This window comes from Pleurodeles waltl, chromosome 8 (assembly GCF_031143425.1).
Source record: "Pleurodeles waltl isolate 20211129_DDA chromosome 8, aPleWal1.hap1.20221129, whole genome shotgun sequence".
NCBI lineage: Eukaryota > Metazoa > Chordata > Amphibia > Caudata > Salamandridae > Pleurodeles > Pleurodeles waltl.
This window is the reverse complement of record NC_090447.1, coordinates 1008093704-1008115174: the sequence shown is the minus strand read 5'-3', so window position 1 is coordinate 1008115174 and position 21471 is coordinate 1008093704. Positions and strand designations below refer to the sequence as shown.

The 21471-nt window shown below is 42.7% G+C and overlaps 1 protein-coding gene across 1 annotated transcript in view; it reads right to left on the bottom strand.

Moving 5' to 3' along the window:
* The window catches only part of DIS3 (DIS3 homolog, exosome endoribonuclease and 3'-5' exoribonuclease), a 260018-nt gene that overhangs the window by 181755 nt on the left and 56792 nt on the right, over positions 1-21471 (bottom strand). Inside the window, exons 10-12 of the mRNA XM_069205287.1 lie at positions 20337-20483; positions 18818-18934; positions 17146-17247 (exon numbers count right to left, since the gene is read on the bottom strand). Of these exons, the coding sequence (XP_069061388.1) occupies positions 17146-17247; positions 18818-18934; positions 20337-20483 (366 nt within the window). The remainder of the gene's footprint in view (positions 1-17145; positions 17248-18817; positions 18935-20336; positions 20484-21471) is intronic.

The following is a 21471-nucleotide window of genomic DNA, read 5'->3' as shown; positions in this document are numbered from 1 at the left end:
TCACCACTCTCTGCTAGCTTGCCATAGGTGGGCCTGTTACTGAGTTGAACAATGTTTCCAGAAAAGGCTGAACCTACTGCTAAGGTGGGTCTTTTGACATTTACTGTGAACCCATAACCTGTGTAGGAGCGACACTGCTTCCTGAGTTGGTGCTAGGCATAGCTGTTGGGTACTGCTCTTTACCAAGCAATCGTCCGGGTATGGAAACACATCAATGGAAATATGCTAAAGATGTGCTGCAACCACCGCTAGACCTTTTGTAAATGTTCTTGGGCTTTTGTGACCCTGATAGATGGAACTTTTTACTAAAAATGTTGCTAGTTTATCACAAATCTGAGGAAGCGGTGATGTGTTGGATGTAAGGGGTATAGAAGTAGGTGTCCTTCAGGTTGAGGGTCACCATGTGGTCTCCTGTGCAGAGCAGACAGATGACATCCTGCAGGGTTGTCATTTTGAAATGTGCCATTAATGGTGTGATGTAAAGAATAAGCCACAGGTCATCACCCTTTCTGGGAATGATGAAGTGCATTGAGCACACTCCATGACTCTGCTGGTGCGTGGGTACAGTTTCAATGCCACTTTTGCACAGAAGTGCTTGTAATTCCTCCTTGAGCATTTGTTGATGTTTCAGACCGATTGGGTGATGTTGTGGTTGTGTATTTCGTGGTGTGGCTTGGAACTCCAAGCTGTATCCTTGCTGTACCATGGTAGGACTCACTTGTTATTTCTTCCCAATGTGGAAGGAATAACTTGATCTTCTCTCTAACAGGTTTTGTGTGACAGGGGTGGGGTGAGAGAAGCGAGGGCAATCTTTAGAAAAATCACTGTTTTGAAGTGGCTATTCCTTTTCTAGAGCTACCTCTTTCTCTTCCACAACAGAGTCCTCTAAATTCTCTCTCCAGAAATCACTTTTGAGTCTGCTCTCCTGGTGGGACTGGCGCTGTTGGTAGCCTGAAGATGCAGTGGTTTGTTAGTCTTTGCACTCACTTGTGCCTGTTGACGCTGAAACCTAGACTTATCAGATGTGCATATAGTGCTCTTATGGCCTTAGCACCATCTATATTCCTTTTTTATTTTCTCAATCATCATTTCAATACGAGGGCCAAAGAGACTTTCTCCATAAAAGGGAACACTGATTAGATGTTGGTGCACCAGAGAATGGAACCCCACTATACTCATCAGGCATACATGGCTGAGGGTATGACTGCGAGAAAAGGTCTCTTTTTGACATGATTAGCCCCCACTTTTTGCCTGATGTATGATGTAGCCTAGAAATTGTAGTACCCAGGGCTCCTGTTAACCAGGTTCCCTTGACCAGAACTCTTTCCCTAAAACTGTTGTGATGCATTGCCACAATTACACTCTTAGCTAACAATATACGTCCTTAGTAAAAAGATTATGTAGGTACCCTGGGCATGGGGTACTACAGGTAGGCCCTTGAGGGCAGCAGCACTGATTTTGACACCCTCTAGGGCCATGCATCCAGATGCACCAAGACTGCCATGGCCAAACCTCAAACACAAACTCGACATGGCACACTGCCTGTGTGTCCTGTCCACCATACACTGCATTTACTATGGGTAAGACACCCCTCTGGCAGGCCTTACAGCCCTAGGGGCTATATGTGAGGGCATAGATGCATGAAGAATATGCCCCCACTGTGTCCTTGCCAAACCTGGGACATAGTGACTGAACAGAGCAGCCATTTTAATACATGTGCTGGACACTGGTCAACACGAGTTTCCCAGCTACATGACAGCCACTTTGAGCCCTGGGTTGTTTGGTATCAAACAACTCAGAATTATAAATCCAAACTGGTACCAGATTTGGATTTATCCCTGAATTTACCCAGGGGTCACATTAGAGGTGATCCCTGCAAAAGCTAACTTGCCTGGCATGGTTGCTGACTGGTTCTACACAGCCTGCCACCTCCAGAGACCCAATCTACAAACCTTGGGGGAGAGCCCCGAGTCTATGGTTTGTAAAAAAATAAAAAAAATGCCTTTTCTGAATAGAGGTGCTAACACTCCCTCCCTCAGGAATGTGCACTGCCTTGGCAGCGAGCTTCAAAGGGCTTACTGCCTTGAAACTCGACCCTCAGGCCTGTTCTAGTAGCAGATGGTCAACTCCTTTGCAACCCCCCACTTTTGGCGGGAGAAAAGGCGGGAAACCACACAACGGGTAGGAGGAGTGGCCCTACCTGGCATGCCCCACCCCTAAGGCGTTGCCTGCGAGGTGGACACTCCATTTCATTTTCCTCCATCTTAGATGGAAGGAAAATAGCCAATCAGGGTTAGGAAGTGGTCACTATAGTGGGTGTAGCCAACCAAAGGTAAGTGCCCCATTTGACACTACCAGGTACAAACTAAAAACACCCACTAAATTCATTAGTTAGTGGGCATCCCTAGACCACGAAATCAGATTCGAAGGACACAAAGAAGGCCAGCACTGTGGACCTGCTGCAAAAAGAAAAGGCACCAAACCCTGCCTACTGCACCCAGGACCTGACAATCGCCACTGAGGAGCTGCTGGACAACTGGACTGACCTCAGGAAACTCACAGGACCTCCAGGCTTCACCAATTACCCAAGAACTAACTCCAGAGTGGAGGTATCACTCTGCAACCAAGAAGAAACCAACAACCCAGTGAGGGTCACTTCACTGACCCGCCACTAACTCCTGAACCGGAAGTCGCAGCTGGACCCAACGAAACACTAACAACCAAAAGGACAAACCCTGCAAGTGTGCCAAGTTTGGTGGGACTGCGCACTCCAATGACTGAAACGTACCAATACCCTGGTTACTGGTCAGCTGAAGTCAGACACCAAGAAAACAGGTCCACCTGGGACTGAAAAAGGACCAGGAGGAAGCCCCAGTCGAGGGACTTTAATAACAAACCGGACCACCTACCAGAGTGCCCCAGTTGTCCTGTAAGCAACCCTTAAAATGACTTACCTTCAGATCCAAAGGTCATCTTTGCGCACAGCTCCTGGCTCACAGATTCGCTCAGCACCCGGCCGCCCTGTGCCCTGCAACGAAGAACCTGCTATGCCCTAATGGTCCAGCACCCCTTGCGACCTCAACACTTCTAAACTTACCTACACAGACCTTTTCCAAGTGGTCCCCCACTGTGGTCCTGCAACAGCTCCAAAGACTTTTCCCCTGCTGCTCCCGCCGGAGCTGGGAGCAGCCCTAACTTCTCCAACTGGCCTTGTGCCCACCGACCACCTCAACCAATCTGCAAAAAAAGAACTTGGTAAAGCAACTGTGTGATTCCATGTGTATTTTTAAAGGTGACTTTCCATTGATTCCTATAGTGCGAAATTATGCACAAAAGACTATTTTTTTATTACACTTCAAAAATCCATATATCCAAAAGTACTTAACCAATTTTGATAATCTTAGTCCTAAAATTTATATAAAATCTGAAGTCTTTTTATAATTTGGTCTTGAATTATTCCTTCGAATGTGTGAGTTGCATGCTTGATACTGTGAGTACAACAAATGCTTTGTACTTCTCCAAGATTGACTTAACTGCTCAACCAAGCTATCATACAAATTGGAGCATTAGTTGATCTAGTTTTTACCTCTGTAAACCAACGTGTGGTTGCCTTGACCCTCTGCACAGTGTGCCTAGGTTTGCAAATACACAAAGGGCCAGCCTCCTATAATGAGGCAAGTGTCAAGTCCATGGAGGTGCATCTGATGTTGGAATTGGACATGGTCCTTCCTGCACAAACTTCCTGCCTCTCTACAGTACATCTGTACATCTCCTGAAGGTTTCTGAAGAGTTGTTTCATCTCCTCTCAATGGTCCCCATCATACCTTGAGAGGAAACCAACAGAACTGGCAATATGCTACTGTGCTGCTGCCTCTACAGCAAGATGTTTACCATCCGGGTCCATCTTCCGGCTTTAGTTGTCAGAAGGAGGTACATTGTCTGTACCCTGAGTGAAAGATCATTTATGAGCTGTGTGTACCATCAGAAAAATTGGAGGAACATGACTCTCTCTGCAAGTAAGATTGTCTTGAGCACCCTCAAAGCTTTTGTTTCACTGTTGTAAGGGGCTCTTTGCAGTTCTGTGTCGCACACTTAGTCATGGTGTTAAGCAAGGGCAACAATGTCACAGATGTCTCCGACTTCAAAAAGTCTCAACGAGAAAATAGTCTTCTTCCTCAATAGCAGAGGTCTTCAAACTTTCTCTCAAAGATTTTTTAGGTGGAAAGACCCCCTCCTGAGATACATTTCTAGAACGTGGTCGTACTCATCATAGACAATCATGAACGTCCCCAATTTCCACGGCAAATCATTTTTACGGTGAGGAAATAATATTAAACAGCGTTTAGAAAACCAAAGGTCAGTGAGTGTGGGGGCGTGGTCAAAGGTGTAGCTAAATACAAAGGTCATAATTTATGAGGCATTGGTGTTGGGCAGTGCCGCAAGTCTTCAAATACAAAGGGGCATGAATGGACCATATTTATGAAATTCAGTGCATTCCTGTCCTTTCCTCTGGCGCACAAATTGCTGCCTAGCGCCAACATTGGCAGTATTGTTTTTGTGCAAGAAGGAGCATTTTACTGCACAAAAACAACTCTGAGAGGCATTTTCCTCTTTCTATATGTGCTGCAGAATGCAACACACATGAAAAGAGGAAAAATGAAGATAAATGAAAACAGGTCTCCTCATTACGCCTGCTCTGGGAGGTGTAAGGTTTTGGCACTTTGTAAATATGGGGGAGCATCAAAATCCATGTGTGTTGCATGGGAACACCCACCACAAAGCCCATGGAATGCCCCCTTGACACAGATTAAGACAACGCAGCGGCTTGCACTACTTTGCTTTAATCCATATGTATGAGGCCATGCAAAGCCACACAGGGTGGCTTTGCGTCGCCTCAGAGGTATGAGAGGCTTGTGCCGCCTGAGTGTCAAAAAAAGTAACGCTCTGGAGGCGCAAGCCTCTCATAAATAAACCCCAAAATATTCTGTAAGTATTTTTAGGTTTTTTTACGTCATGTAGCTACACATAAAATAAGTCAGCTTAAGTGAAAAATAAATAAAAGAAAGTTGTTACTCATTGGAAATGCACTTTAGTGCATTATGAAACCTCTATTATTTAATGCACCGCAGAGGTCTGTGTTTGACCAGAGAGCAACAGAATTAAATCTTGGTTGATGCAGTGGAGAATAGTGACTTGTGTACTTTAGTTCTATGCGGTTATAGCCTGTGACAGAAAGCACTGTGAATATGTAAGGCATTATTTTTTATACTTGCATTACATACAGTATAAGATAGGCTACTACAAAAGGGTTTAGGAGAACACAGTGCTTCCAAAAAGTAGATTTAAATAAGACCAGAGCATATGCAATCCCATTTTTTCAGGTGAGGTAATCGTTAGGTAAATATGATTACAATTAAAAGCACACATTTCACAGCACAGTTATTAACTCTTTGCACTATGACTTAAAAAGAATAAATGTTTGTCATCACAAAGCTTCGTGTGATTAGGTCAATCAAAGCCAGAACTGGCTCACACGCAACCTTTACAGTTGCAGATCAACACGTAGTACACATTTGCTTTTCATTCAGGAAGCAGGTTCCCTGGCAGAAAGGCATGCTGTCTGTGCGGCTTCGTTTCACAGCACAGGAGGCTCCCGAATCAGAGTACAGTTGAAGCATTTTAATGATCGGACGCAGTGAGGGGGGAATGCGTGACCCCCTGCCCAGGACTCCACGCCTCCCCTGGGGGTTGCACTCCAGACATTGAAGACCTCTGCTCTATAACATCCATTGTGACTGTGTGGTGGCCTGCTGTCCTTTGAATAAAAGCATGAAATGCTGTAATGTAAATTGGGGGTGAGGCCTTAACCACAAATGGCTCTAGACAGAAGTCACATTAAGGATCAGCATTGTAGGCTTCCCACGGGTCATTGCCTTAACGTTGTGGAAGCCAGTCATAGTAAGGATCCAGGATGTCACCTGAATGTCATGATCTGAGTTCAAAAGTGTAGGAGTTGAAACCTATGGGCATACTGACCTGTAGGAGGATTGTGGTGGAGGTTTTACTGGGTCTGAAGTGGTGGCTGAGGTGCTGGACCGATGCCTCCCTGTTTCCTTTTCTGTTGAATAGGTAACTCCTGAAATTCATCATAGATTGATCCACCTGAAATAAAGTCTTCTCTTCTTGAGGGGTGTGAGTTATATTTCCTGTGGTATATGAGCCAAAAATTTCCTGTATGTCAGATGTATGTGGAATTTCGTCTGTATAACATCCAGCACCTCTGGGAGGTTGATTGCCAGTATGGAGGTGCTCAAAGCTGAAGCTGGAGTTGAAGGTTATTTCAGCATCAATTTCAGCAGAGATGAGGCCAGCTCAGAGCCTTGGCCAGTGTTTTTTTAGGTTGAAGCGCTGAGGCTCTCACTTAAGTCTTCTACAGAGCCAAAGTCAACTCTTGGCGCAGAGGAAGCTCAGTTACTATTGCTGCTCCATTGCCTCTTTTTATTGGCCTTCTTAAATAGGAGCTGGTGTGGGTGCTCTAGGCTTGGTCACTATACTTGGTGCAGGGTGTTGGGACTCTCCTCAGCTTGTCCCTCTTGTCCTTAGGTCGGATGGCCGCTAAGGCTTCAACAAGGTGTATTGCTACATTCTGTAGTGTGCTCAGCGAATTCCGACCGGCCCCACCCATCTCTCACTCCTCGCTCCACAGCAAATAGTCTTTTTAATTCTAAATGCCTTACAGGTGGTGCAAATGGATTCCTTGTGGTTTCAAGACAAACTAAGGTTACACACTTGATGACGATCTGACCTCAGGAATTTTAAATTATTTTTCAGGCATAACTGGAAGGTGTTCTCAAAATCCCATTTTCTCCAAAGCCATTCTCATATGACCTGAAACAATTCTCTTATGCTCTGGTCCTCAGAACCCCTGATGGCTTGGTCAAATACAAAGCAACAACAGTGAAGATTATGACTTTGTGCCAGGTGTTGGAAATTCAATGCCTGGTGTCAAATGGTTCCTGGCCTGAGCTTGAGATGAGCTTACAAACCTGATGGCAGGAAAAAACAATCAGGGATATCAGGGATGTCTTTATCCTGGTGCATTGTGGGGTTCATATCTCGTGATCAAAGACTTCTTAGAAGGAAAGCAACTTGCAAACACCCACACCTAACACTAGTTGGTAGGAATGTGTAGAGTGTGTGATCTACAGCAGCGCATGCTACAACCATTAATCTTAACTAGCAGGAGGAGAGACAAACACATGAATTTAGAGGCTAAATCATCAACTACATTAATAAATTCCTGGGTTCTTCTGGCTAAGCTTGCTCCTAGGAATTATTCCCCAATCTTAATGTTAATAATGCCATAATGAGATAGCAGGTAGGAGACAATCCTGGATGGCAGAAAGAAAGATGTGCAAGTTCTATAAAAATCAATACCAACGTGTACACCTGTTTGAAATGTAAATGCAATATAAATGTAAAAGCAATGTAAATCACCCCTTTTTTGTAACACTTGCACTGTAGTGCTGATCATGCGAACAAATTACTCTTTCATGGTCTTCCATTTGTGTCAGGAACAGGAGTTGTACAATGGTTTAGTGCAAAAATTACAGCAAATTTTACAACTGTTGCAAAAGGGTGGAAGGGGGTGGGGGAGGAGGGAGGAGAGAGGGTCAAACCTTTCTCCAAAAGGCTAAATGGATTCCTATTAAAGATGTTTTGAAAGGTTCAAGAAGTAGTCGCTGTCAGTACCAAGGACAGTCACGATATGACAAAACCTTACACTTTTAGTTTTTCTATTGCCAAAGTAACAGAAGCTTGGGTATGGAAATGTTGTTCAGAAGCTGAGGGTCCGAGTGATAAATGGTATATTATCAGGGTAGAATGATTCTTGCATCTCTTCCAACCCATGCAGTTCATGTGACACGGAGTTGGGGTGGAGGAAGAACATTTTAGAAAACCTGGTCAAAGGTTTGATTTTTTTTTAAACTGGTTTAAAATGGCAGCAATTGTAATGTATAATCAACAATGGGTGGAATGAGCTTGATGGCTTCCAATCATACACTCAAAGTGAGACACATGTCCACCATTTAGCAGCAAGATCACTGAATAATGTTTTCGTTAATACTTCTAATGTCTGCAGTCTCAGGAAAAGAGCAGGTTAAGGTATATGATTGATTTTGTTTGGCAAATACATTTTGAGCTTTATTTATTGAACGTCAGATGAAGGACATTAAGCAGTTCCACCTCTGATTTGTGCCCCAAGAATACTCTGAAGCTTCAGAGTAATTACCAATTATCTCAAAAGGAAGCCGGAAACAGAATAATAGAGCTTGCATAGACTGAACATTTTTTGATGAGGGAGTGGCCATGACCAAGATGGAGGAAGGTATATACCTCCAACTGTCTGTCTCACCATTCCCCCCCAAACAGCAATATTGGTGACATCTAGCACGCCCTTTGACACCAAAATGACAAGAGTCAGTGAAAAAACCATCAACCATACTTCAGAGCAAGAGGAGCAAGAGAACAGCGGTGTGGGGCATAGAGGTCTTGACTGCAGTGAGGTAGGATGCTATTAGTTTGATGGATATTTAAAAGATGGCAGCAAACCACGAAGGTGTCTACTGGTGGCATCCTTATCCTGCTGGTAGAAATGTGGACTCACCACTGCCCTTGCATTTCTAACATCAAGATGCCATGCTCTTACAGGCTTCTGCACTGCTTACCATTGCTCTAACATGCAGGTGGGGAAAACCTGTCTTTGTGCTTCCTTGTCTGTAATCAGACATCAGAAAAGGTTGAGGGGCCTCCTACTCGACTTCTTCAGGCAGCAGAAAGTTGAGATACACTGCCCCTCCCATTTTCTAAGCCATGCACTTGGAGAAATTGCTAATGACAATTGTAAAGTACACTGTTCCAAAAATAAAGTGCTGAAAAAGACACAGGGCAACTGATGATCAGGAGCTAGAGAGCCCTTACACACCCAACAGGATGTCAAGCTTCATCACTGGGCAAGCTCCTCGTCAGACCGGCGCTGCAATGTCTGACGGGCCACCCCTTGTAAAGGTGGTAGTTCTTAACCGAAGGTCTTATGCCAATAATGGTCAGACCTATGATGAACACAGACTATAGGTGTACAGATGTCAGGAAGGCCTTAAATTTAAGTCCTGAGAGATGATTTCTCTTAAATGTGAGCCAACTGAAAGAGGTCAAGAAGAATATCTACAAAATAGGGAACAGGCTGCAGTCACTGGAGAAACTGACAAACGGCCTGTCTCTGGAGAAGGAACAATTGAAACAAAGTCAGGTGTCCCTCAAAGTCAATATAATATTAAATGAGAAGTTAGAAGATTTGTAATTATTCCCAGAAGAATACTGCTCAAATAAGGTGTGCACCAAGAGAAAAGAAAGACACATATACAAAGAGATGCATAGCCTTTCCTAACCGCTTTTTCAATCCAGCTAACACAAACAGGGAAGGAGTTGGCATACTTTTAACACAGGCCGCAAAGGAGTGGAAGCAGCTACTCATAAATTGAAACATTATTTGAAAGCCGATAGAAGGAGGTGGCTGTGACTACTGTACATGACCCAAACAGTGGTCCGGAATTATTTGTTAAACCGGTGCTTGAGGTAAAACTTGGATTACAGGGCCACTCACTTTAGCTGGGAGCCCATAGTTTAGTTCAGACCTAGACAAATTGTCGTGTATGATAGTCTTATCAAGCATAGGGAACAAGTAACTGGTAGATATGGTACTGATTGATGCTTCGAGCGGTCTTCACCCATGGATGATGTGTTACCACCATTCGTACCTGGAAGGCAAGTGGCTGTCAAGGGAAACATGGCTGCCAACAATTACTTGGGAATCTGATCCCCCAAGATAGAAGGCCAACTACCTTCCTGCTAATGAAATTTGATCTGACATCCATAACGTCTTTCTGTCTTGGGTAGGCAGACAAGGCAAAGTGTAGAAGGTGGTTTTACCATGGGTGCTTTTTTATTTGCATGTTGTTGGACATAGCCCTTCTTAGGGGGATTTCCCTGAAATGTTTTGCTTTTTCCTTCTAATCTTTTGCTGACTCTCTTTACATCGCCTTAGGTCTCTGGGCACTTTCCCACTGTACAACAGCTCTTCCCATAGGTTTTTTGATGATTCCCCACTTGGTGGCCTTAGGACCCTGGGCCCTTTTCCCCTGTCAATACAGTGTGGAAGTGGGCGCACTTTCCTACATATATGCAAGGAAGTGGCGCTGGCCAGTGTGTGCGCACGTGCCCACTAGTGTGCCAAACATACGCTGGACCTGTCATGGCAGGCCTGGGTGCGCACTTGCCGCTATGGTGTGTTTGAATATGTATACAGTCTAATACCAGGCCTGGGTGTGCGCACTAGCACCTATGGCGCTCTAAACCTGTATCTAGCCTGTCGTAGCAGGCCTGTGCATGCACACTAGCACCTAGGGGGCCTTAAATATGTATCTAGCCTGTCATGACAGGCCTAGATGTGTGCACTAGCACCTAGGGTGCTTTAAACATGTAACTCGCCTTAATTAGCAGGCCTGCATGCGCACTTGCACCTTTCATGCTTTTAAACATGTGTTCAGCCTGCCAATGCAGCCTTGTATGTGTGCAAGAGCACATACACCCAGAGAGTGAAGAATACCATTACGTGCTTTCACTGCAAAGGAGAGCTGCTCTACCCAAAGGTTAACATGGGTTAAGTGTTAGAGTTACTCCTAGATGCAACAGTGTATTGTAGTAGAGCAACCTTGTGTTGTTTATTATCATTGGATTCATTGGGACATTTTTCTGCCTTAACATGCTTTGTGTGCCTTTTAATTTGACTTGAATTTACGCAGAGGGATGGAGGAGCACATTTGTGCATTCCCTAGCAACAGTTATAAAACTTGGGCAGACAACTGGAACGAAGACCTCTGCCATTTGTGGGCCAGGCTGTATATACTGGAGAAAAAAGTTCTGACACTTGGCCTCTCGAGGCCAGATCATGACCCCACTAAAGATTAAGATCTGCATACCACAGCCCCATGGCAGACAGGACTGAAATTTAAGGGAGGCATCTGTAGTTCAAAAGGGAACCCTCTGAACCTCCCCAACTTCGAAGGCACACTACAGCAAAGTAGAGATACGCTTGCAGGAACATGGTGCACACTGCCAGAAGAACTTGTTGTGCACAAGGAGTGATTACTTCCCTAGGAAGGGACCGCGCACCCTTCCAGCATCGTGGCTGGCCTGGCTAAATTGGTTGCTACTGTGTGGCACTCTGAAGTGTGCTCTCCAAGGGCTTGCTGGCTCGTCCCCTGTTCTTTTGTGGAGGTCTCAGGGACATCAAAGACCTCCCGCAAGAGATCTACACCTTCTACCTGTGTCATCTGGAGAGCGGTGCCCTCTTAAGTGCCTACATCGTCTGCTGGATGTCACCTGGTAGCAGTGGTGCGGGGGTGGAACTAAGTTTAGTGCCTGGAGACAGGATTTGCCTGGTGCGGAGCCTTCAAAGTACTGCCCTCATTAAAGGAGTGTAGCGCTTCATCATGGGGCCGCAACACACATACGGGTCTGGTTGGTAGTAAGCGGATTCACCAGTTGCGGAACCCCATGTGGCCCGCCTTTGTCGAACGTGCCACATTTCTCTTGTGTGACGTCCAACTCCATACTAATTGTGTGCGGTGCCCGATTCACTGGTTGCGACCCTCAGAAATGGGGATATACCCAGAGCAGTACCGCTGAACTTGCGTCTGTGTGTGTGACTGGATTTCTCTGCTGTGTCTCAAGTCATCGCGCACCAGACATCGTGCCTCCTTCCAGGGAGGAATGGCTTTGGTAACTTTCCGTGTGTGATTGGATTTGTAAGGAGTGATTCAAATCATTGGGCACTAGAGTCTGTGCCTCTTACCATGGAGGTAGGGCATTGGTAACTTTTCGTGTGTGTCCAGATTTGTCTGGTGAAACTCAAGTCATCGCGCACCAGATGTTGTGCCTCATTCCAGGAAGGTGTGAATTTGGTAACTCTCCGTATAAAACCAGGACTATCCGGGGCAACTCAAGTCATCGCGCCCCAGATGATTTGGTAACTTATCTGCATATTGAAGCACCTGGCTGGGCGCTACTGTTAACAGTGTGTGTCCCAGAGTGACCCCCACCCTGTGCTTGGCAGACTGGGGCCCATTCAGAAGGCACAGTGTGAAAACCCCCTGTGTGAACTCCCTGAGTGGTGGCCAGATCTCCATTTGTCAACAACTGCTTTATCAATCATTATCTCTTTGCTTTACCCCGGGATCCTGAATAAGTAATTCCAGCCGCGAGTGGCCTCGTAACCAGGGAAAGGGGGTTATCCTCTCCAGCATGTAATGGGACAGGGTAGTAGGAACGGGTTTGAGGAAGGAGGAAGGTTTGGACCCGGGGGGAGAATCTGCAAGTGCAGTGACCATTAGCCTGCCTGATATCAGTGCACGGCATTAGGGTGCTTGGAGTGAGTGAGTGTTATACTAGCCTGCCTGATATATGTTCCACTGTGTGGCAGTGCAGAGCGAGTGACTGGGTGGGAGTGACTGACTGACTGACTGACTACACAGCACGGCGGTGTGGAATACACATTGTTTCTTGGTCTGAGGACTATTACGGTTGACATTGGGTTTTACCTGTGCAGCCTAGGCCATGGAACTATTTAAACAGGCTGCTGTTCTCTGTATGTACACACTGCTGCTATTGTTTCGAACGAGGGTTCATCCTAGAATCGTGTGACATTGAACTGGGCAAATACGTAGAGTGGCTCTTACGCTGATAGCGCATGAGGGTGCTGGGTGAGAGAGTATTGTTTTTCTCATGTGTACATACTGCTAATGTCTTTTGAACACAGTTGAGCACGGTATTGCTAGTAGAATTTCTAAATGTGATATATTCCCAGATTTACATGATGTTCATGTTGTGATCATTAATGCGTGTGTTGAATACAAACTTTATTTACACATTCCTCGTGTGAAGCCTCTTTTTTTTGGCGTTCAGTCTATTTGTTGTGTGGTAGTACTGTGCCAATGCTTTACACACTGCCCCTGTGACAAGCCTGACTGCTCTGTGCCAAGCTACCTTAGGGTGAGTGTGGGCTATACAGTGAGTGTAATCTCCGACAGAAGTGGTAGGTTCTGCCTGGCTAGGGCCTCGCCTCAAACAACCAGAATGTGCAATCTCCAACACAGGTTCTTCCAGTATTTTTCTTTGAGTATTTTTCTCCCAGCATATCCTGGAAATCATTCAGCGCCTCCACTAATACTTCAGAAGCGTTAAAACTAGGCTTATGAGCAAACAATGCTTAGTCTGAAAAAGAGAGAATGTAGTGTCCCTGGCTTTACACACTAAAAATAGGTTGCTCAGTTGTATTATCGGTTGGAACAAATCAGAATATACACATTGCCTTTTGTGTTTTATTGTCAGCAAACTGGCAGGGCACTCGATAGGAGTCCTGTGGTGGTCCTTTTTTTTTGTAATTAATCTCCACTTAATGGGCCTCATTCGCTTCCCTTCCCCATTCATGCCACTCACTTGGAAACCATATTTGAAAATGGGCATGGATACAGTACATTTATACATTTCACAAAGTAAGGGTCAGTGAAGGTAGGGGGTGCTTTTGCCAAGAGACTAAGACTTTGAACAGTCAAGAAGGATTTTGGATTGCATGAAAGTGAACAGTTTCATGTGAAAATGCAGCTATGGAAGCTTCATCCAAGACTCAAAGAGGAGACCAAAAAGGGCCTGATTCACCCTTAAAAACTAATGCATAAAGTCTCAGAGCCACTATCTGATATCTGGTTGGGATTCTACGAAGGGTGGGGAAACAGAGAATACTGGAAAGGGGTACTAATGAGAGACAGAGCAACCTATACCCAGGGGAAGGTTCCAGTCCAATATTAGTTTACAGGCCCTCCCCCACTCCTTCTCACCTACTCACTATTGATAATAGGAATTCAGGGGAATGAAAGACAGGCAATGGAAAAGGGGGTACCATATGACACACACTCAGTCAATGCCCTTGCATACAGGGATGTTGGTCAGGGCTGTTAAAAGACAGAGGAACTGTCGTATCCAGTGATCCAACTGCAGTCCCCCCTTTGGATGGATTGCAGAGGTAATATGGGAATCGGGAGGCATATCCAGAATTCGATATCTTTGATGTTATTGTCAGCAAAGCAATCAATATTGAGCAGATAGAGTTCTTCAGGGACCCCTACCTTGATGGACCGGTATCATAGACTGTGGTATGTGATAAGTGGCACACAAACTAGCCAAAACGCAACAATGATTCCTCAAGACAGAGAGCAAAGTATAGTAGCTCTTCTCAAGAGGCTAGAAAGATCTGAAGAGCTTAAGAATGCTGAAATCCTTGTTTATTATTATGGACAGACTTTTCGAATGCATGACTTCAAGTCACAATAAGAAATAGGTCATGAGTTGTGAACCCTTATTCATCCAGGGACAAGCCACAGAGAATGGAGGGATCATACGGGTGACATCTGCAACAAACATCAGTGCTTCCCTGAATTGCATAAGTGCCTAGAAAAGTGAATAATAAAGACCACTGGACCAAGTTTAAGTGTCCAGCACAAGACAAGGGCCTCCTTTGGGCTTGTGGTTCAATGTATATATTGGATATGGGAGCACACACTTATAAATCTCCTGTCCACCATTCCAAAAACTAGTTGCACCTTAAAAGGTGGGAGATAGTACTCAGATTGATCCCTTCGCTGTAGCTGCAGCTCCCACTGCCTGAGTGAAACCTAACGCACCCATTTTCCTATTGTGAAAGTCACTTGACAGTACTCTACTTCTCCCCACATTCGGGCACCAGTGAATAGACACTGGGTCATAACCCATCCTAACACTAACAAGAGTCTCCAGGAGCATCTAGAACATTTAGGAAAGAGTAGCCACTGGCGTTTTTTTCATGGAGGACTATTTGGCAATGGAGGTTTTGATGTGTTCACATACATAAAATATTTGTAGTTAAATCAACTGCCACTAAGAGGAAGAGTCATTTGAGTTACACAGTTTGTAACAATCTCTCCCTCTAGCACTTCTTTCTCACTCGCTGTGAGCCAATGAAATGAACACTTCTAATAAGTCCTGAGTCAACCCGAATATGATCTGCTAGATAACACTGGTGATAGGGCTAAAAGTTATCTGTATCTATAGTACCCCCAGTTTGGGAGCAACAAATGCACCTGGGTCAGCACTCTGCCTAAAAAACATAATCCCCACTTCTGATTTTCATTAAGTCCCATAGTTTTTCCAGTAATATTTACCTAGTACGTATGTAAATTCTATTGATGGACAGGGTCCCCTAAAATTGTAGTTAACAGCATTCCTCCAGCTGTAAAGCATGACTATATAAAATCTCTGTATATTGTGGTAGGCAGGTGCACCATTTGAAACTGCAATAGCTGGATTCCTTTGTGGAACATTTATGTGTGAATTGCCTCCCAGCTCTTATGTCTCCAGAGGTAAAAGTATTTTTTAATGATGTAAAAACCATAAAACCTCCCCAGTGTGGTAGTAGTTGCCCAAAGTGTGTACAATAGTATTGCAATTGCAAAAAGGGTGTAGAAGCCTCATCATGAAGGTACAAATTAGCCTATTTTTGCAACAGAGTGTGAATATTACAATTTAAATGGATAAGGGATACAGAGTTCTTTGCAGCCCAGTGAAGAGAGGTAGATTATACAGCTTTGAACATATAAAATTAAAGCCATTTGTCAATTACAATAGACATGCTTAATGAATTCTACGATGAAGAAAATTGGCATGTTCTCCAAAAACACTAATAACCTGTCTAACTGACAGGAGAGGTGTAGGCACAGACCCATAGGTTGGAAAGAGGATTAAAATGTAAAACATTAACAGGATGCAGGCTTAAAGAGGTGGCTGCTAACTTACAATTAGATATCCAAGCTGTCTGAGGGGGTAGTATTTCATAAAAAGTGAACAGAAATCACAAAGTTAAGCTAAGGCAACACACATAGCTATTATCAATTCTACTGCTCCTGCCTTCACACACAGGACTGAGGAAGGAATGTCCGAGGGATGACGTATGATAACATACATACCAGAAAAAATCTTTCATGTGGCATTCAGGTATATTATAAACATACACTGGTGGAGTGGCAACACAGTATGAAAATCATACCAAAAGAAACGTCTTATGTATCCCAAGTTTGGTTTAATGAGTCTTTCGCCATGGACAAGGAGAGAGAAAGGTTAATAAATGTACTGACCTGGCCTTTTGATATCTAATAGAAAAATAGTGATAACTTGAGCTCTAGCCATAGGACCAACAATCTGAAGATGCAGGTATCTGCTTAATATAACATATTGGTAATTCCTAATTGTAACACCTGGGAACATAGACCGTGCCATCTGTTTTACTAGGAATTTGGCATCTTGTCATGGGTATGCGGTAACAATGTAATAGACTGTTATGCTCAGGTCATTGCACTTTCAATGGTAGAACCCTATGAATAGAGTCAGGTGCCGAGACTTCAAATAAAGAGTAACAGGAGGATGTTGAAGATAGGATTAGACAATGTCTTTTGTTAGACTACATTGTTTTATACTATATTCCTTGGTCTCCTAACAAATTGTTATTATTCACTGGGTATGTGAAATAAATGGAACTGGATAGATATTCAGTATTATGTCAAAGTTAAATTTATGAAAAACAATACATACTTCAGCACTTCAATGCTTGCAATTCTCATTTTAAGATGGCAACTGCATCTCCTTCCCTTCCCCATTGCTAAATGTTCCGCCTCGGAGGAAAATTGGGACAACACATGATAGTAAGAAAATAGGTCTACCAACCAAATCTTAATCTTGGACAGCTTTTTTGTGAGAGAAAACCAGATTTTCCCAAAACCTTAGATATAGTCGTGTCTCCACAAAAGCAGAAAACTGATGCTTAAAGTACCTGCCAAAATTAAAATATCAAGAGAGCTGCATCAAGTTATACACAAGTTTTTCCACCTTAACTTAAATCATCTTTATTGTCTGGCAGGTTTGTGCAAGCACAAACAATGTCAAACTCATAAGTGAACCTTTCAATTTAGCAAGCTGTATCATAAAGTACACAATGCTTACCCTGTCACATAGATACACTGTTGTTCCTCTGTTTGCTGATTCCTGGTCCAAAGCATTCCCTGGTCGAATGAAATGGCTCACATCTGCAATGTGTACCCCAACCTATTTCAGAGAAATATTTGTCACCAACTCATTTAGTGTATGAATATATTTTGTTTACCAACAATCCTGTCTCTGTACAGCATGTTTGGGGTGATAAAATACTAAATCATATTTATTGCTGAATCCTACTCCTAAAAAAGGTTCTAACTATAGTTCTCTAGGGAAATTGCTGTGTCTTTCTATCAAGGAAAAAATACATGTGCAAAGTTAAATGGTTGAACATGCACACAATGCACTCATCCATGTCTTTATTTATTAATACAAGGTCATTGCTTTTTTCTCTGCGACATCACATCTAGGATAATTTACTCACTGGAACCACGTATGGTCTTCATCACATATTTGTATGTACTGTGGACTACAAGCTTACCTCATTGATTGAAGATCATCAGGATCTTACCGGACCAGAAAGAAAAGCACCCAATCTGCGGGAGCACATGAATGTGTGCTGAAACGTTTAAGAAGATACTGAGACGAAATTTGGCAACCTTTATGTGGTGTCACAGATAGGTTATGACCTTGTTCCAATAAGTTGGCACTTTCTATCAAATGCATATCACGCAGATAATATCATGGCACACTCCAAAATCTTCCCCAAAATCTAAGTTAACTGTGCTGCAGTGAAGAATCCATAAGCATGAGACATCACAGATGCTTTCTGACTGAATCTGCGCCACTCCTGTTTTTTCAGGATTTCTTTATTAATTTTTGCAACAACAAATCATTCATTCAACATACATGCTTACATGAGAATCTGCCTACATGTGTGGAATTATCTCAGCTGAGGGTTTGAACCTATCCTGTGCCACTGAATGTTCAATGAACTGTTTAAAACTGATGACTGAATTTACCCTCGCGGCTGCCACCCCTGACTGTATGCAATCAAATGTCCCTGTAAACCCAAGGAAAACATGAGTCCTGTTTCATTTAACTCTCAGGGCAACACTTTTCTATCAGGGCAACAACCACAAGCTGAACAGACAGAGTATTGCTTTCACCACTCCTATGTATGCATTAACACAATGGAAAATAAGGCCTGTGCAAATAAACATACTTTCCCTTCCGCTCCATCTGTAATGTTCCTTATTAATTAACAGAAGAGCAAACGTTTGACTCATATTTCTTCCACGTTGAAAGAGCCCCACTGCCACAAGCGTAAAGACTGTAACCTTTTCTATTATCTTTGTTAATAAAAAACAATGAATACATTAAAAAAATATATATCTCCCTCATGTTCCTTAAAAGAAAATTATTTCCCCAGGTATTTGCTACACAGCCACTTCCCACCACATTTCCTCACACTGATTTTCCACCACACATGCTTGAAACTTGTGCAAAGAAAAAGCATTCTCCCAAGCCCTTTCTCATTTCATTCTCCATTGAGGTCTACTGCTAATTTGTCATCAGTCTTTTTAAATGCCACTCTTTCCAATTTTAACAGAAAAGACATTTGAAGCCTTGTCCATCTTTGTTAGTGTCATGTCCAAGAGTGCCAAAATAGAAAGAACACAGACATAGACTTTTAATTGCTAAAGGAAATCGACCACAGAAGATTCAGAAATGCTCCTACCTCAAGATTGCCATTTTCCAGGTCCCGGCAATGCAAAGCATCATCAATGTCGGTACATCCAGGTGGGTCTACACTGCACACACAAAGGTGTCTCAAGTCGATTCTGTGTTTCATGTCCTGTAATTTCAAACACATCCAAGTTATTCTGTGGGTGAGCAAGCAACATCCACATTTTAAATCATGCCAGCAAAATAATATTAGCTAAACGATAAAATAAAATACATGCAAGATTTCAAAAAAGCATAATGTATTTTTTTCCATCACATTTCTATTGAATTGCAGAGCAAAAAATAAAAGCTCAGAAAATAATTCTATCAGGGTTCCTCAGATTAATTCCTAATATACCAAGTTATGGAAGCTCCTATGAAATTAAAATAATTGGTGTGTTGTGAAAAATCAATTTACAAATGTTACATATTTAAAAACTTAATTATTCATGGAGTAATTCTGTTGGTTAAGTAGAACATCTAAATAAAAATAAAATGGGCTTTAAAAATAAATAAAAAAAATAAAATAAAAAAAAGGGAAAAATCGCCTGTGGGTTAAACACCTAACAAACTGATCTCACAGCTTAACTGATGTACAAAGAAAGTAGAAGCTTTTTACAATTTTATTCACCGGATGAAAACAATAAAAAAAACAGAGAACGCTGATCAAGTGCTTCTTTGGTATTGATGACACCATACAGTATACAATTTCCAGTGAAGGCACCAGACAAGTTACTTTCAAATTTACATGTGCTATGTTTTTCAACCAAACCATTCACCAATAATCTTGCGCTAAACTAAATGTTCTGGTTTTAAAAAGTCAGCATGCAGAGCATCTTTTATGTTCGTCAACATAAATATGTGTTGTTTTAATTCTGAACCTTGCATAAACTAGAGAAATGTTCATGTATTTTATTAAAACGTTTTATAGAAAGTAGCTGCTCTGGGCGATGCGAGTGCTTCACAATAAACCAATCAGATACTTAACATTCAGAGAAATGTGTGCTTGGTGGTAATTCCGAGGATTGACTGAGGGTGCAAAGATTATGTGACGAGCAGCCGCACATCAGAAACATGCATTCAGTGGGAGGAATTGGGGATGAACTGTACTAGTTCTAGTTAGGACCGTGAACAAGGGTTTACTCAAATACATTTGAAGACAGTCTTTGGTCTCTTTTTGAAATCAAAGAGAAAGAATGTGTGACAGTCCCCAAGCAAACCTGTCCATTATTTCCTATACACTTCTGAGTCTGGTGCTTAGTGCTAAAAGATCATGCTTTTTATTCCCTTTTGAACCATTTTTTTTTTTTTAATATCATTGAGTGTGTCAATAATTGGTGAAAAATATAGCACACACTGGGTTTGTTTCACACATGTGGAGGGTTCCCCAAGACAAAAGGTGAAACAAGCCTGCATTCTTTACAATGGTATAATCATCACACTAAGGAGCACAGTTGGGTTACTTCACTTGAAACCAAATCATTTTTAGGATGCTTGGCAAGAGTTTACCTAACTGATTCACTTTTTCTCACCTCGTCTTTAATTCCCCATGGCATCTGAGGGAGAAAACTAAGCACTGCCTGGGAGAACGGTTGGTGTGGCACATCATGTTCAAGCAGGAGAACTTCAGTTTCTGTTTCCTTATCTCCGGCAGTTCCCAAATTCCTTACAAAATGTCCCTGCAAAGCAAATTTGCAAACATATCTGAGCACTCTTCTCACTTGTATTATTGTGTAGGACTTTCATATGATCTGAAAAAGAATCTTTCCATTAACATTTTGTAAAGAATTAGCAAATACTGCCACCATACAACCTTGCATAATTCATAACTTTAGTTTTCAATCAAGTTTTATTGAAATTTGTACAAAGAAACAAAATCATTTGAACAATTTCCAAACTGGGGTGGAAAATTGAAAAAGGCATTCATATAACCCATTAAAACCCCTTCAAGACTAACCTCAGCCCCTCAAACTCAATTGTTTTTGTTTCTGCTCAGACAATTGAATCAGTAACTATACTCTGCTGATTCCGCTTTGTCGATAATCAAAGTGTTTGGTTTTCAGTTTCCTTTTTTCCAATTGATAGTTGTTCAGGTTCGTCTGATCTGGAGTCTCAAACACTTAAAAGCATGTCAGATTCTGTTGCATCATGGGTATCTGTTTCCCCTAGTAACTGAAAAATCCATCTGGCTTCATTCAAAGATGACAAATGAATTCCGTGCACGTGCTATCTGAATAATAAACAAGAAGGGTTGCCTTGAATTTAGTGGATTTTTTGCTTTTTCAGTATAGGATGAAGATCCTTATTTTTTTGTCAGGTAATAGTGGGTAAGATCAGGTATAAAGAGAACTTTATGGCAGACAAATGCAAAGTATTCGCTATTTCTCACCCCTGACATTGGCTTTTTTTTTTTTTTTTTTTTTAGAGGTGACATGAAGGAACTCTGATCAGGATGACAGGAGGGAATGAGTATGATGCACTTGTGAGTGGGAGGCGTGAGGTGGGTCCTGTACAGTAAGATGCCTTCCACTTCCTGCATTATGAGTAGTTCTTGAAGAGATGTTGAAAGTAAGTGTGCAGGTTGTCGCCCACTGAATTCTGTGATGCTCTTCTACTACACATTATTTCTGTGTGATCGCTTCTCTAGGTCTTCCAGGTGGGTTTGGA